The 15,500-nt window shown below is 35.9% G+C and overlaps 2 protein-coding genes across 2 annotated transcripts in view; both read right to left on the bottom strand.

The window, feature by feature from the left end:
• Positions 1-796: 796 nt before the first annotated feature.
• LOC107719131 (casein kinase II subunit alpha-like) lies at positions 797-12,103 on the bottom strand. The gene is made up of 12 exons (XM_016526523.1): positions 11,786-12,103; positions 8,764-8,983; positions 6,837-6,948; positions 6,173-6,271; positions 5,987-6,037; positions 5,847-5,900; positions 5,386-5,469; positions 5,021-5,131; positions 4,686-4,772; positions 1,326-1,426; positions 1,092-1,240; positions 797-927 (listed from the first exon to the last, which is right to left on the bottom strand). Exons 2-12 carry the CDS (start codon positions 8,862-8,864, stop codon positions 797-799), a joined length of 1,080 nt encoding a protein of 359 aa, XP_016382009.1. The 5' UTR covers positions 8,865-8,983; positions 11,786-12,103.
• Positions 12,104-14,605: 2,502 nt separating this feature from the next.
• LOC107719058 (ubiquitin-conjugating enzyme E2 variant 1-like) overlaps positions 14,606-15,500 on the bottom strand; it is a 5,700-nt gene continuing 4,805 nt past the window's right edge. Inside the window, exon 2 of the mRNA XM_016526401.1 lies at positions 14,606-14,979. Within this exon, the coding sequence (XP_016381887.1) occupies positions 14,833-14,979 (147 nt within the window). The 3' untranslated portion in view covers positions 14,606-14,832. The remainder of the gene's footprint in view (positions 14,980-15,500) is intronic.

Below are 15,500 nucleotides of genomic sequence, written 5' to 3'. Positions count from 1 at the left end.
GTTCTGCTAGTGCTCGCCATAATAATAGATAGTAGATCGCTCTTATCACCTTCAAATGCACGCTACAGTCAATGTGTCAATATACGGAAGAATTATCTTTAACTTAGAAGGTGCAGACAAAAAATGTTCCAGTTGTTTATGTACAGTTTTCTCACTCATCTGGGCAATTTTGTTATTGTTATGACCCACTGCAAGAGTTCTAGTGTCACTGAAATATGCGAAAAAATGATTCCTTGTTAAAACTCTTGTTTTTACGTAAAACAAAAAAAAAAAAAAAAGCCAGAAGCTGTAAACTTGGTAAAGTCAGAATTCTAAGTTTATGTTTGCAAACTCAGAATTGCGAGAACAAAGTCAGAATTGTGAAATAAAAAGTTACATTTACTTTTTTTTTCATCCTGTGGCAGAAACAAGCTTAATTCCATTAAGAACGCATTCATCAGGTAACAATGTAAGTGTTTTGATCACCTTTGAGTCATTTGATCAATTAATGCATATTTTGCCAAATAAAAGTATCAATTTCTTTCAAAAACAAACAAGCAACTACAACAAAAAACCTCTCTGATCCCAAACTTCTGAGCAGTCTGCAGGCAGGTCCACTTATTGGCACAAAGTTGTAAAGTACAAATAAATGTGCTTAAAATTTTTAATTAGTATAAAATCATAATTCTGTTGTTCTTGATTCTGTGACCTGTGCTTAAAGGAATTTTCCAGACTTAAAGCATGCCAAGTTCTATGGACAAAATCTAACAAAAATGTGGGTGTGTGCTTGAATCATTAATATCATTATAATGTCATTTTAAAGCAGGCGAAGAGTCTGATATATGCTCGGTAGCTCACCTGTTATCATAGTGGCAGTGCTCACTGCAGTGTTAGTTGTTGGCACAGTAGTTGATCCTGCGATGCGAGTCTGATCTTTCACAACAGGGACTAAGGCGAGGGGCAAGATTTCATAATTAATTAAAAATACTAGTATTAGTATTAGTATTTATGTATTTATGAGTGTAAATGTATAAATGTATAAAATTAAATGAAATTCTCTTCATAGTAATTCAATAGACCTGGTGCTAATGTAATATTTCAAATGCAATTACAGAAGTAGGGGTGCTCCATGGCCTCTCTTGCAGTCAGTCTGGTCTGATGGTCGTAACGCAACAACTTGTCCAGAAAGTCAAGAGCGTCAGGACTGACCAAGTGTTGGTTTTCACTGTGAACGAACCGCTCCCATCGCTTGCGGGAATGTCTAACATTTACAAGTAAATGTAAATTGGCTAAAATCAAATTACAGAAGACAGTGCTAACAATGTCAGGTTATAAGGAGGGCTCACCTTCCCAGAATGTCATTAAATCGAGGCTCCAGCTCAATGTTGTATTTATCAATGCAATCATAAAGATCTTCTGTTCCAACAACTTTAGCTATTCTCACCAACTTTGAAGAAATAGGAAAATTGGAACAATTCAAGTCAATTCAGTCAATACAACTCCGACAACTGCATTAATTTGTTACAGTGCTCATGTTACTATATGTGACCCTGGAGCACAAAACCAGTCTTAAGTCGCTGGGGGATTTTCAAATAGTTGTATCACGGCCAAATATTGTCCTATCCTAACAAACCATACAACAATGGAAAGCTTATTTATTCGGCTTTCAGATGATGTATAAATCTCAATTTAAAAAAATTGACCCTTATGACTGGTTTTGTGGTCCAGGGTCACATATGAGAGATACTTGAACTTATGTATTGTTATTGCTTTTATTATAATAATTAATAGGGTATTAGTAATGTAATATGTATAACAAAGACACTGTAAAAAAGACTGCATTAATAGTGGCTATTAAGTACATTTTTAAACTTTAATCCTAAATTTCTTGTAATGTTTAAGAAAAAAAAAATCACATACACAGTACACCTTTAACTAAAATGATCATATAAAAAATCAGCAAATTCAATACAGTGTTATGTTGCAAGCACTGCTGAGGGTTCATTGCCTTTTACGGAGTGTCTATTTATACTAAGTGCAAATAACCCGCCTTGTTGGCAGAGGCTATTTACACTAACTCCGTCCACCAACGTCTGATTGGAATAGTCAACACTGAAAAAAGACGCTCATTAAATATCAGTTTCAGTGGCGTAAATGGTAAGGCGCGCACTTTTTGATGCGATCGACCCGAGTTTGGATAATCGAAAATGGGCAAAGAGGTGGGAGCTGGTTGCTGAAACCACGCCCACCTAGCTCAACGGTGGTGACAGCAGCGGCAATCCAACTGCCACTCAAGTGGCCACGCCCTTAATTATGCAGAACTTTAAGGTTTAATATAATTTAAACGGATGAGGCAAAATTAGTTATATAGACCAAAATCATTTTTTGTACCAAGGCAAGGCAAGGCAAGTTTATTTATATCGCACATTTCATACACAATGGTAATTCAAAGTGCTTTACATAAAAGAAAAGAAAATAATAATAAAAAAATAATCACAACAATAAAACAAGGAATTTAAAAACTTTGAAAATGATTTAAAAATTGATTTAAGAGGTTTAAAATGAATTGAAAACAGTTAAGAATAGAAAATGATTATACATCAAATATAGTGCAATCAGTTCGGACATTGCACAGTGCTCATTCAATGAGAGATACTTGAAAATAGTGAATCAAAACCGCTCTTCAGAAACCTACGGGTGACGTCACGGACACTACGTCCATGTTTTTATACAGTTCATGGTTCAAACTCGGGTTGATCGCGTCAAAAAGTGTGCGCCTTACCATCTACGCCACTGAAACTGATATTTAATTGTAATGTGGTGTTTTGGGTTGCAAGGTGGCATCTATTTAATAATTTGAATTAAAATTATAATTTACACTCAATACATTATTACTGCGTACTGTTTTATAACGTACTACAATACTGAGGTGCAGATAATTGCTACTATTTGCAATAAGTATAAATAGCAGAAAATCTTGCTGTTTTAACATGCTATGTAAATAGAATCTATAGCTATTTGCACTTAGTGTAAATAGCATATCGTTAAAAAATACTGCTATTTTCACTTAGTGTAAATAGAATCCATTGCTAAGAAAATATGCTATTTGCACTTTGTGTAAATAGCATCTATCGCTATTTACACAGTGCAAATAGCCGCTGCCTTCTTTTTATTTCACAGCTAAGGCCTGTTCATGACAAGAACAATAACTATAACCATACGATTATATTAGCGTCCACAGCAAAGGACAATACTGTTCTGTTTATTATGAGCACACACTGTAGTTTATATAAATGCCTGAGCTTTTTAAAGTTAGGTGGATTCTGATTGGCTGTCAGTTTTTTTTATTGTTTTACCATCTGGAAAAAAAAAGAAAAGAAAGTTATTCTCATGGAATTAGAATGGTTATTAAAATTGTATAATTACAGTTATTGTGGTAACTAGAGGTCGACCGATGTATCGGTTTTGCCGATTAATCGGCACCGATAGTTTTTTGCTGGAACTATCGTTATCGGCAAAAATCCATGCCGATAGTTTTCCGGGTTGCGTCCGTTGCTGGAACTGCTGAGAAGGGTCTGCTGTCATTATACAGTACGAGAGCGGCCTCTAGTGGTTGAAATCACTGACAGCATGTGCTATTTGTTTAGACACGTGATACTGCACGCTGAACAGAGAGGGAAACTTCAGACGCGGATTTAAATGCAGCCGACAAAAAATCCTGCCGCGCCACAGAGCGCCATTCACATAGTTTTCCATTAAATGACATTATATTTGTCCCGAATTGTTGTTAATGCTTCATTTATAGAGCTATAATATAGATCGCGCTTTCTCTTTCCGTTTGCTCCGTTTTTTAAACACCGAACTTCAAACTCATCTATGTCTCATTGTTCGTTCATTCTTGAAGTAAACTTGTGTACGTTTGGTGATTAAATAAACCGTTTTAAACCGCTGCTCGAGTTGAACGCGACGCGTCCGGAGTGTGTGTGATACCGGTGAGTTCTCCTAGACTCAGCGCTGCGCTTTTATTTTGATTAGATAATCATCAAGTGTTCAAGAATAGAAGAAGTTAAAGTGTGAGAGTATACATACAATATCCATATGTATATAATTTTAATGCTATGGCCTTTGTGTATATATTTAAAGATGTGCATCTTTAAGCATGACTGTTGAAATTAAATGGTAACACTTTAAAATAAGAGTCCATTTGTAACATTAAGATTAATGAAAGCTGTGTAATGAAAGTATTGTTCCTTGTTAGAGTGTGTTAATTTCAACATTTTTATAATTATTATTACTACTACTACTACTACTACTACTACTAGTATGGTTCAGTACTGTTTTTTTTAATAAAGCATTAGTTTAGTTTTTGTTCAGTATCCATTTTAAAAACTATCGGTTAATTAATCGGTATCGGCCAGTATGTACAAGCAGAACAGGACTGTAAAATAAAGTATTATTGTTATAGTCATCGTCCTTGGTGTTAACAGGCCTTTAGTTCTGGTTCTCTAATTTAATTTTTTGTTATTTATTATTATTTTTCAAAGCAAACATCAAGGTTAGAGTGAGGAAATTACAAATGGTTAAAGTAAATAGGGATAATGTTTAGGGGGTACATGTATGCATTTATAAAAGCACAGAATATTCCTTTGGTTATCAAACAACTGTTCATTGAACTATCCATTTATCAAGTTCCTGATGATATTCACCTGGTCATAGTTATCACGTCCATGGAAGAATGGCTCCTTCCTAAAGATCATACTGGCCAGCATACAACCAAGACTGTAGTCATACATCTGGAATGACAGAATAAAAGTGATTTGTTTCAGATTTCCAAAAGCTTTTTGCGATTTGTTTTGCCAAGTTCAGCAATCAAAATCTCAAAGGGTAAATCCTCAAAAGCTAAAGAGTTTTAAAGGGTGTAAAGACTTTTCAAGTGGCTGACTAGACATTTTAATCTAAAATGTTAAAACAACTCAAGCTACATTTTATAAAAATGTATTTTCATTTGGACATCTGTATATGAATAGCTGTTAGGTCTGGCCTGGTAATCTATCAGTAGTTCTGGTCCTTTAAAGTAGCGAGAGGCGACTCTGATGTTGTACTCCTGTCCTGGGTGATAGAATTCAGCCAGTCCCCAGTCAATGAGACGCAACTGAAACATGACAGCATTCAACAGTCATTTGACATCGGCCTGTTTGTCTATCTGTATACATAATGCTAATGAGAAGTATGCATGCTGCAAACGTCAGTGGCTTAATGAAACTTTAAACCTCCAACCTCCAAGGCTGTCTTATGCCAACATACAAATGTTCCTTTCCTAGAACTATGCAGCATTATTTTATACTTCCAACATACTTTCATCTCAAAAATCAATGTTGTTGTTTCTTATGTGAATAGACTGATTACCTTTCTGTGCTCATGATCAGTCATGATGTTGTGTGGTTTGACATCTCTGTGCATAATACCCATACTGTGACAGAAATCCAAAGCCTAGAGACATACGAAACATGAGATCATATCAAAACCTCTACAGCTATTACAGGAATCAAAAGGATCGACAATACAGAACTTCTAATCTGATGTACGTATCTAATGCCCTAGACTGAGTTTGATTTCCTGCATATTTCAAAATGTAAAATGCTAATTACAGTATGGGGGAAAGACAAGTAAATAACCTCATTCCGTTTTCCCTTTTTTACACAAATTGTAATGTTGAATTCAACCTCTAACCAAAATGTTCTTACTAAACTGTAAGAAAGAAATGCCAAACAAACATTTCATTACTTATTTAATTAATGGGAAATATGCATTTATAAATAAGCTAGTCTCTGGTGAACCTTTTTTAAAAGAGGTACTACAATTCTCACCTTCAGAATCTCATACATGTATAAGCGAATGTCTGTCAGTGTCTGATACAGTTGCTGAAGAAAACAAAGCAAAGCTGGAACTAATTATATAACAGGTTTTTGTTTTTGAGGTTATCGGAGATTGAGAATAAGGTTTTTACCTTAAAGTCTGTGTTGTTCACATGTTCAAAAACTAAGGCAGGTGTTCTGGACTGCAATGTGTAAAAAAAATAAAAATTTCTTCGGTAATAAATACACTTAAGTGCTAAAATCTGTTTTTACAGTATAATTTGATTGTTATTTTTGTATTACAAATATCAGAAACCGCAAGGGTTCTGAATACTGACCACTGGGTCTTTGACGATGTCCAGGAGGGTAATGATATTTGGACCTCCGCGAAGGTTCTCGAGAATCTTTATTTCACGCTTTATCTTCTTCTTCACAGGCTAAAAAAAGAGAGTTCTTAATGATCCACAAAGTATTAGGTCTGTAACAACTTTTTAAATGCTGCTGCGGTGATTTTTCAAAATAGAAAGGATTACATCAAAGAAAAAAAATGAATCAATTAAAATTAAAAGAGTAAATTAATAAGAGTAGATTATTTGTGCATCTGTGTCACTTCTTGGCACCTCTGACTGTGTTTTTGGTTACACGTCTAGGTGTCATTGTTAATTATACACTTAAGTACTGAGTAATTTTAATGAACTATATGGTTAGGGTTAGAATTAGGGTTTGGCTTAGGGTTACTTGCATGTAATTATGCATAATTAATTGTTATTATAATATATGTAACATGTGTAACAAGGACACCTTAAAATAAAGTGTTACCGTGTTTTTTTATATTGCGAAGCCATTTGTGTTAACAACAATATATTCTTTAAAGGCACAGATAACTCTGGACAGGTACACCAACTTGCCACATTAATATTTGACAAATAAGAAAAACATGGCTTCAAATGCCTTCATTTTTATACTTGCATTAACTACAGAACCAGGAGGAACTGGTCTTACCTTTAGTATTTTAACCACTACTTTCTCATTGCTTGTAATGTTGATTGCTTCAAACACTTCGCTGTACTTTCCTCTGCCTAACTTGCGGACCAGTTTAAAATCATCTTGATTGCTGGAAAATATATGTATATATAAAAGTATTTGTCAGCATGTAGGTCATTTTACAGCTTTTACAATCTCAATACTTATGTCACTTTTTTTTAAAACTCTTCACACAGTTCTCCTTACCAACTTTCAGCTTAGCACAGCAGTTACAGTAATTTCACATTTAAAGTGCACAAACCTACCAAAAACACTTCATACATCTATCAAATCAACTCATTTTTTCCCCATTACACTAGCAAAGCTTCTCACTCATAAAACACTGACCTAAAACCACAAACAGGTAGCATTATGTTTTCTGTTGTAAAATGTATTTAAAAACAAGAATGTCACTGTCTACTGTTTAGAATTCACTAGTATGTGTCAGATGGTCCATGCTTGAATTACAGTACAACATTATTCCTAAGTGTTCTCCTTCTGTATATATGTAATTAAAGACTAACACCTGTGTTATGTGTTTAGCTTCATCTAATTGTTTTGGTTTTTTAGATTTTCAATATGGTATTACTCAAATGTAGCAAACTGCTGGCTGTCTTATTCAGTTTTATATTATGGTTTGAATTTTAACAGTTTTGAAAAGAGCATGTAAATGTGCAAACTGGCCTGTAGGTTCATAAGAGTTTTAGCGGTAGTTGTGTCTGAGTGAGAAAAGAATTCATGTCATTTGAAAAATGTAGTCACTGAATGTATTCTGTGCCAAAGCAGTGATAAATGATCCACAGTTTAGCCCATATAGACAAAAAAATTGGTCCTAGCAATCTCACTGAAAAAGCATGTGATCAGCCAACAATATCAAGCGAAATTCAAAGGAGTCAAAAGAGCTCTTCTAAAAGCATTAAAGGGTTAGTTCACCCAAAAATGAAAATTAGGCTACGTTTCAATCACCCCCGAGGCATCCTAGGTGTATATGACTTTCTTCTTTCAGTCACTAATTAGAAGTACAAAACGAGTATTTGTAAAGAAGAATGTCAGAGGATTTCGATATAAGCCAAGAGGAGACTGGTTTTCCTTTGCTAAAGTAAGGAAACTTTGCTTCTTTTGCTCCTGTTAACAAACGTTGGTTTTCACGAGACTCACCGGCGCATGCAGCAACGCTGACCTCATACGTAATCCGCCCGGAGCTGCTTCCGTTTACAACAGTGAGCGCAAGCTACATTAAAGTGATTATTACGTTTTGAATATGGATATTTTTCTTACAAAAACGCATCGATTCGCTACAGGAGGCCCTTGTTCACCCCCTGGAGCCGTGGGAGACACTTTTTTTTATGGAAGGGCGCTTTTTATTTCACGTCTTTTGGACTGAAGCAATGCAACACCCGCTGAGTGAAATGATAGAGCTTGAAAGATCAAAGACAATTTTTAATATAACTCCGACTGGATTCGTCTGAAAGAAGAAAGTCATATACACCTAGGATGCCTCGGGGGTGAGTAAAACGCAGCCTAATTTTCATTTTTGGGTGAACTAACCCTTTAACGGCAAATGGCTACAGAAGGGCAACCACATCAGTGAAAAGAGCACAATGAGAACTGCAGAAGCATTTCATCAATGAACTGAAGAGGAAAAACAAAACAAGTGTGCAGGGCCCCTGATAATCGGTGACATTCCTGGAGCTTTTCCTCAAGGGCGAAAAAAATAAAAAGTAACACAAACACAGCATAAAGGTAACAAAACTATGCAAATTGATTGTGTTTGCCACTTTAAAGGTGTTACTACCTGAGCAAAATGTACAGTAAATGTAAAGAAAAAAGAATGCTTATATTTGCAATATAGACCATATACTGTATATAACATAATAATAAAATAGATATATTTAGTTATACATACCCCCACTCAATAACATGCGATTCAAAATCCCAGTATTCTCTGGGCCGTTGTGTGTTGACCTCAGTGTAGACTCTGGCGCGACTCGCCACAGGTCCTGACATGACACACAGTTCAGCTCTGTGTTTACTGTACTGCGTATTAAAAATCGGATGAGAACAGTTTTGCAGAAAGAGCTGGCTACAGGGAAGGGGCCATAGAAGATGGAAGCGCCTCCGGATGGCTGTGGAGAAAAGTAAATAAAATGGGAAATCGGAGACTTTGTCAAGAGGACTACACACACATGCAGGCTATATTTTTATGTGCGTGTGGTGAATAACTTTTGCACCAACTTTGTGTCATCTGCACCGAAGCTTTGCATTTATTAGGTTGTGTTTGAGCTAAAAACTTGAAACCTGACTTAAAGTTAAACACCTAGTTTTATTCTTTAATTCTTTTTTCACCCTCATTCTTCTGGGGAGCACCAAAGAAAAAAAATGTAAGAATTTTTGGTAACCACTGACTTCCATTATATGATCAAAATCCACTGAGACATTTTTACACATGTACTTTTTGTTTGTTCCACAAAGAAAGAAAGTCAAACAAGTTTGGAATGACATGAGGATGAATGAAGGATGACAAACTGTTCATGTTTTTTTTGGGTGAACTCTCTCTACTGTATTTGCTTCAGTATAATGAAGATCCTAAATAAGAACTACAGTACAATAGTGCTTTTTAAGAACATGTCAATCCCTAATTAAAAAAAAAAAAGTCTGCAGTGAAATTTGCATTTTCTCAAGAAAATACCAGTACTTGAGAAAGCAAAAAAAAAACTTTTTTTCTTTTTCTCAGAAAAGGAAGAGGAAAAATGTATGACATCATCAGCTTTCCAGGCTATTATATGGCACCGAGTGTTCGCTGAACATTCTAACAATGTAAGTTTAAGTCAGGGATAGTTGTTTTGATTTTACATTTTACATTCATTTGACATCTATTTAACATTTAAAAGTGCCAGATACAATTACAGTAGGGGTACACAAAGACCAAAGTTACATTCATATTATTTATGCTGCATAACTGCAGTATAATAGATAAAAAGCTCTATTCATCTGTTTCGTTTACATGACTTCTTCCACTCATGCAACATATTTGCAGCTATTCGCACGGCAAATTATTCAATGCCAAAACACATCAACAAACGTAACCAAGAAGAAACATCATAAATAGTTTAAATTAATTCACAATCCATCTCCATATATAGCACTGGTATATAAATTGTGGGTTAAATATACGTGCATGTCTATGAATGTTTGATTTGGTAGGTTCTGTGTTAATTTGGTTTCTAGCACCCCGTACGGATCAAATCCAACGATCAATGTTTTTCTTGTTTCTCTGTTCATCTAAGAAATAAAAATTACTGTACAGTTTTTATTTGACATTTCTAGGGTTTCATTTTTTTTAATCTGAAATGCTTTCTACATACATATGAAGACCAGGAGGGTTATGAATAGGCCCTGGCTATTGAAGAGCTTGATGTTTTTCTTTCAATTTTATGTAAGCAAATTTAGTTTTGCTTAGACATGCCCCGCCTCATTTGTTGCACAATTAATGCTTAAAAACAGTGAAATGTTTTATATAATTAAAAAAAAAAAAATGTTGGAAGTTTTGTAAATGAGCAGATATGATGATTGAATACACCCGAATAAACTTGTTTTAAAGAATTAAATGTCAAAAGATGCAGCTGAATGAATTTGAAGGCTTTTCTGTCTCCAGTGCAAGAAAGTTATATGGCAAGAAAGTTTAACATTTAATCTATTACAGGATATAAATGGCAAAACTCTGTGTACACCACTGATTAAGGAGTTTGGCTATTGAAATAATTCCAGTGAGAACAACCTCTCAATACTACAACATATAACGACATTCTAAAGAAGTGTGTTTCCAACTTGTTGTAACAATCCCGGGAGTTATTTTTTTCCTTTGTGATGGAACAGAAGTCTTTCATACCTTTGGCCAGCGTCCCGAGTGGAGTGGGTGTGTGTGAAGAGAGACACTGGGACAAAAAGGGTTAGCAGTGTATGATGTGGCTCACCTGAAGTTAATGGAGAACCCTCACCACTGCCTTTACAATGGTCTTTTTTCGCAGGTCAAGGAAGGGAACTGGGATAAATTTCCATGCAACCACCAACCTCCCACCTTTCTATTTTTTTACTATTTAAAATGTATTATAAAGCAGAAGTCTAATAATTGTTGTAGCTGGCATCTACATGTTACTAGTGAGAACTTCCATTGAAATCCATTTTGCGAACTGCGCGTCCAGTGTCGGGTCACATGGATGCTGAGGCCTGTCCCAGCATCTCGCGCTGTACGCAGGGTAACAACCTGGATGCATGGCTAGTCACATTACAAGTATGTAATTAATTATAAATATCGGTCATTGCTTTTAGAGTCAATTATAGAAAACTGTGAAAATTCAGTTACTGGTCGGCTATCAATAATTAAATAACGTTTTATTTTAGTTTTTTTTTAATAGAAATCGCATTTTATAGCCTACAGGCTACAAAACATTGGGATGAACTTCATTAGGCATACCAAGAATTCTTACTAATACAACGTTTTTTTTTTTACTTAGCATTTTGACAGAAAATAATGAAATTATTTTAATTGAATTAGCCTAATTATAATTCAAATCTGCAAGTGATTAGATGTTAAACCTGCTTGAAGTCATTTTTCTAAGTAAGAGATATACTATCTATTGGTTAAAATATACGATGCCCGCTATTCAGCACACAGCACCTGCTGCTAACTAATATAGAATTTACTAGCATCAAATACTCAGTGATCATATCATGTGTTACAGAAGTGATGCAACACACACTTATGAAGATCTTCATCACACCTAACCCTCACTTCTGAAAGCACAGTGTAATAAATGGGATGAGTTTTCTCCACACAACCCATGAGCAGTACCGGCTTCCTCATCTCAACACCAGTCTTCTTTACTACAGCTTTACACAAAAGTCCCTGCATGCAGAGACGCATTTACCTTTTCGATGACAGCCGTGGTGACGCGCTCATATTCAGACCGTCGTGGAGATATTTATCCTTATTTCAGTGGGATATTGAGTCATTTCTGTCTCAGAGACTCAACATGGCTGTTTGATAACGGCTTTGAGAGCGCACGCGCCAAACATCACAGATAGGCACATGCTGACTGACTTAGACTAACACTTTTTCTTTTTCAAACAAGCACAGATGGTTGGATTCCAGTGGATACAGAATGTATAGCCTGAATGCAACGTAAATCTCTTTAGATAAACGTATCTAGCAAATTCATAAATTATTTTTAGTGATTCGTTTCTTGTAGACATGGCAGAAACGTCATTGCATTTGTATGTCAAAGCCATATTGCACCAAAAATTCATGTTTCTTGGTACATTTTGACAAAAAAGAAATTGAGGGAAAAAAAAGAGGAGAAATGTGGCTCAATAAACCTGAATTCATTTCTTATGTGTGTGTGCCTGCAACTTTTTTTTTTTAGAGTTTTCAGTTTTAATTCTGTGCATGTGGTCACCTATTTAGTGCATCAAGTGATCCAATGAATGACACCCAAAAATGAAAATGAAAATGTTCTCATCAAAGATGTAGATGTGTTTCTTCATCAGATTTGGAGAAATGTAGCATTGCAGCTCTTGCTCACCAACGAATCCGCTTCAGTGAATGGGTGCCGTCAGAATGAGAGTCCAAACAGCTGATAAAAACATCACAATAATCCACAGTAACACTTCCTCCACTGATCCAGATTTTTTGCTGGAGAAAGCAATATTATGGATAGAGGACTCATATTTAAGTCAGAAGAAAAGTTAAAAATGTCTTGATGCATTTGTTTCTTACAAACGTGCAACTTTTCTCTTCACAAGACATTAATTGATGGACTGGAGTGGTGTGGATTACTTGGGATTATTGTGGTTTTTATCATCCAGACCATCAGTCTGACGGCACCCATTCACTGCAGCGTGAGTGAGCTAAATTTCTCCAAATCTGTTCCGATGAAGAAACAAACTTTTGTTTGAACTCTTTCAACATCGAGTAAAATCAGAAAACTTGAGTTCACTTGTGATTATTTTTGTAAGGTGTTGTATGTATACAGTTGTGGTTGTAAGTTTATACACCCCTTGCAGAACCTGCCAAATGTTTCTAATTGTTTCGGATACAAATTAAATTACTTCATACTATCACAAATAAGCTATTTCACAACAGATATCGAGTCCACAAGACAAAATAATAACAGAATTGAAACAATGAAGTAGTTAAAAAGTTGACATAGCTTTGATACTGTTGTTAGCTGAATGATCAGTGGTTGTATGTTTTGTGATTGTTCATGAGACCCTTGATTACCCTGAGCAGTTATACTGGCCATTGTTCTTCAGGAAAGTCCTCCTAGTCCCATTTTCATTGTTTCTCCAGGATCTTCTGGATATTTGATCCCTTTCAAACAATGACTATAAATAACTGAAATCAGGGTTTTCACACAGTTGTGAGACTCAATTCAGTTACTTATCCTTGTGTACAATATTCAAACATCTGTTATGTGAAATAGCTTATTTAAGGCAGTACACCCTCCCCCCCCTTCTTTTTTAATTATTAAAACTTGCTGTTCCTGCAAGGGTTATGAAAACTTACTGCCCACAGCTGTTCACTGAAGTGGGAGCAACATGCAGCAAGTTTGTCAGTTTTTGTTACAGATTGTCCAGCACAGCATAACTGACCGGTAATCACCTTGTTGATTTTATAAAACTTAAAATGCAACAAATTTTAATTAACAATTTATCTAATTTGTCTAGAATGTATTGACCACAAACTTAATAAGTGTCCATGGTGTCAAAGCTCTCAACAGCTCAATGGAAAATATAATGCTAAAACTGTGTGTAATCTGCAGCCCTAGCACCAAACTAAAAAATAAATAATAATAATAATAAAATAATGAGCCATCAACCTTCAACCATCGGTCTTATTGTTTTCTCTGAATATTAAGATGGGATAGAATACATCATAAAATACAAATCGCACACTTCATCTTTGCTGTTGTAAACATTTTCTATTATTGAGCTTATGGTATTATTTATTTATAACTTTTAACTAACTGAAGTGACCTAAAGCTGAGAGAGCCTGAAGAAAGTAATGAGACACCATTCAAGACGCAACCCATTGATTAAACAGTCAAGACTGTTGACTCAAAGGTTAGAAAAAGATGGAAAAAAAAGATAAAATCTTAATATTCTGGTATTATTTATTTATAACTTTTAACTAACTGAAGTGACCTAAAGCTGAGAGAGCCTGAAGAAATGAGACTCCATTCAAGACGCAACCCATAGATTAAACAGTCAAGACTGTTGACTCAAAGGTTAGAAAAAGATGGGAAAAAAAAGATAAAATCTTAATATTCCACCACACAGCATGTTACACGATGGCACAAATTCATTTGCACTTGCAGAACTATTCTCAAATGAGGGCACACAAATTACACTCAATAAGATCATTTGTTATTTTTACAATTTGCATGTATAACAAATAAACGTTTAAAAAAAGATTAGAATGATGTACAATATTCTGCTGTGCACACCACTACATCCATCGGTTCTGTCCAATGGGAGCTCCTGAAGCAGGACTGCTCATTGGCTGCTGCAGCACATGGGGAGTGGTCAGGAATAGAGAGGGATTCTCATGAGTCCAGAGAGGAGGAGGAGGAGGAGGAGGAGGAGGAGGAGAAGGAATGCTCAGCCTTGCGTGTGTGAATGTTTTCTGGATGAAGGTAGAGAGGATGACGGAGAAGCTCTGGATATAACAAATAAACGTTTAAAAAAAGATTAGAATGATGTACAGTATTCTGCTGTGCACACCACTACATCCATCGGTTCTGTCCAATGGGAGCTCCTGAAGCAGGACTGCTCACTGGCTGCTGCAGCACATGGGGAGTGGTCAGGAACAGAGAGGAATTCTCATCAGTCCAGAAAGAGGAGGAGAAGGAATGCTCAGCCTTGCGTGTGTGAATGTTTTCTGGATGAAGGTAGAGAAGATGGAGAAGCTCTGAGCTCAGTTGCTGTAGATCTGTCCTTCGGGAGGCTGCGGCAGCTTCATGTTCTCTTTGCACATCATGAGTCGTCGCAGCTCCTGCAGAACCACACGGATGCTGTACGAATTCTGCCACTTGGCCAGTGAGGATACAGCTCGCATGTCGACCTGCGTCAACCAAAGACATGCAGACAACGCATTAAACAGTGCAATAATAATAATAACAACAAAAAAGACTTTGAATTTGGTTGGTTTTCGAAATAGTCCTACAGAACTGACCTATCTATACGTCCATTCAATTTGAGAATCCCTGAAGGCTGAATCCCTGACAATTTTCAAGCGACAGCTGAACTCATCTCTTTCGACGCTGGATAAAAGCGTCGGCAAAATGACTAAATGTGAGAAAAAAAAAAAAAAATGGTACACAGCAAAGCTGGAATACACAAAGGTCACGTACAAACACAGCAGAGTACATTCACAACATAACAGCAGTAAATTATCATTAATTGATTAGACTTCCTTTTTGAGTACTTCATTTAATCAAACCATTAAAGGGATAGTTCACCCAAAAATGAAAATTCTGTCATTAATTACTCACCCTCATGCCGTTCCACACCCCTAAGACCTTCGTTCATCTTCAGAACACAAATTAAGATATTTTTGATCAAATCCGCTGGCCTCCATTGACA

Source organism: Sinocyclocheilus rhinocerous, unplaced genomic scaffold (genome assembly GCF_001515625.1).
Source record: "Sinocyclocheilus rhinocerous isolate Xijiao unplaced genomic scaffold, SAMN03320098_v1.1 scaffold7513, whole genome shotgun sequence".
NCBI classification, from domain to species: domain Eukaryota; kingdom Metazoa; phylum Chordata; class Actinopteri; order Cypriniformes; family Cyprinidae; genus Sinocyclocheilus; species Sinocyclocheilus rhinocerous.
The sequence above is the reverse complement of the archived record's forward strand: the minus strand, read 5'-3'. Positions and strand labels throughout refer to the sequence as shown.

What these genes read in the sequence shown, in the direction of transcription:
- LOC107719131 (XM_016526523.1), bottom strand. Translation starts at nt 8,864, where the DNA reads ATGTCAGGACCTGTGGCGAGTCGCGCCAGAGTCTACACTGAGGTCAAC. An exon ending in TAGTGGTTAAAATACTAAAG is followed by an intron (nt 6,272 to 6,836) that starts GTAAGACCAGTT and finishes CTCTTTTTTTAG; the next exon opens with CCTGTGAAGAAGAAGATAAA. An exon ending in ACATCGTCAAAGACCCAGTG is followed by an intron (nt 6,038 to 6,172) that starts GTCAGTATTCAG and finishes TACACATTGCAG; the next exon opens with TCCAGAACACCTGCCTTAGT.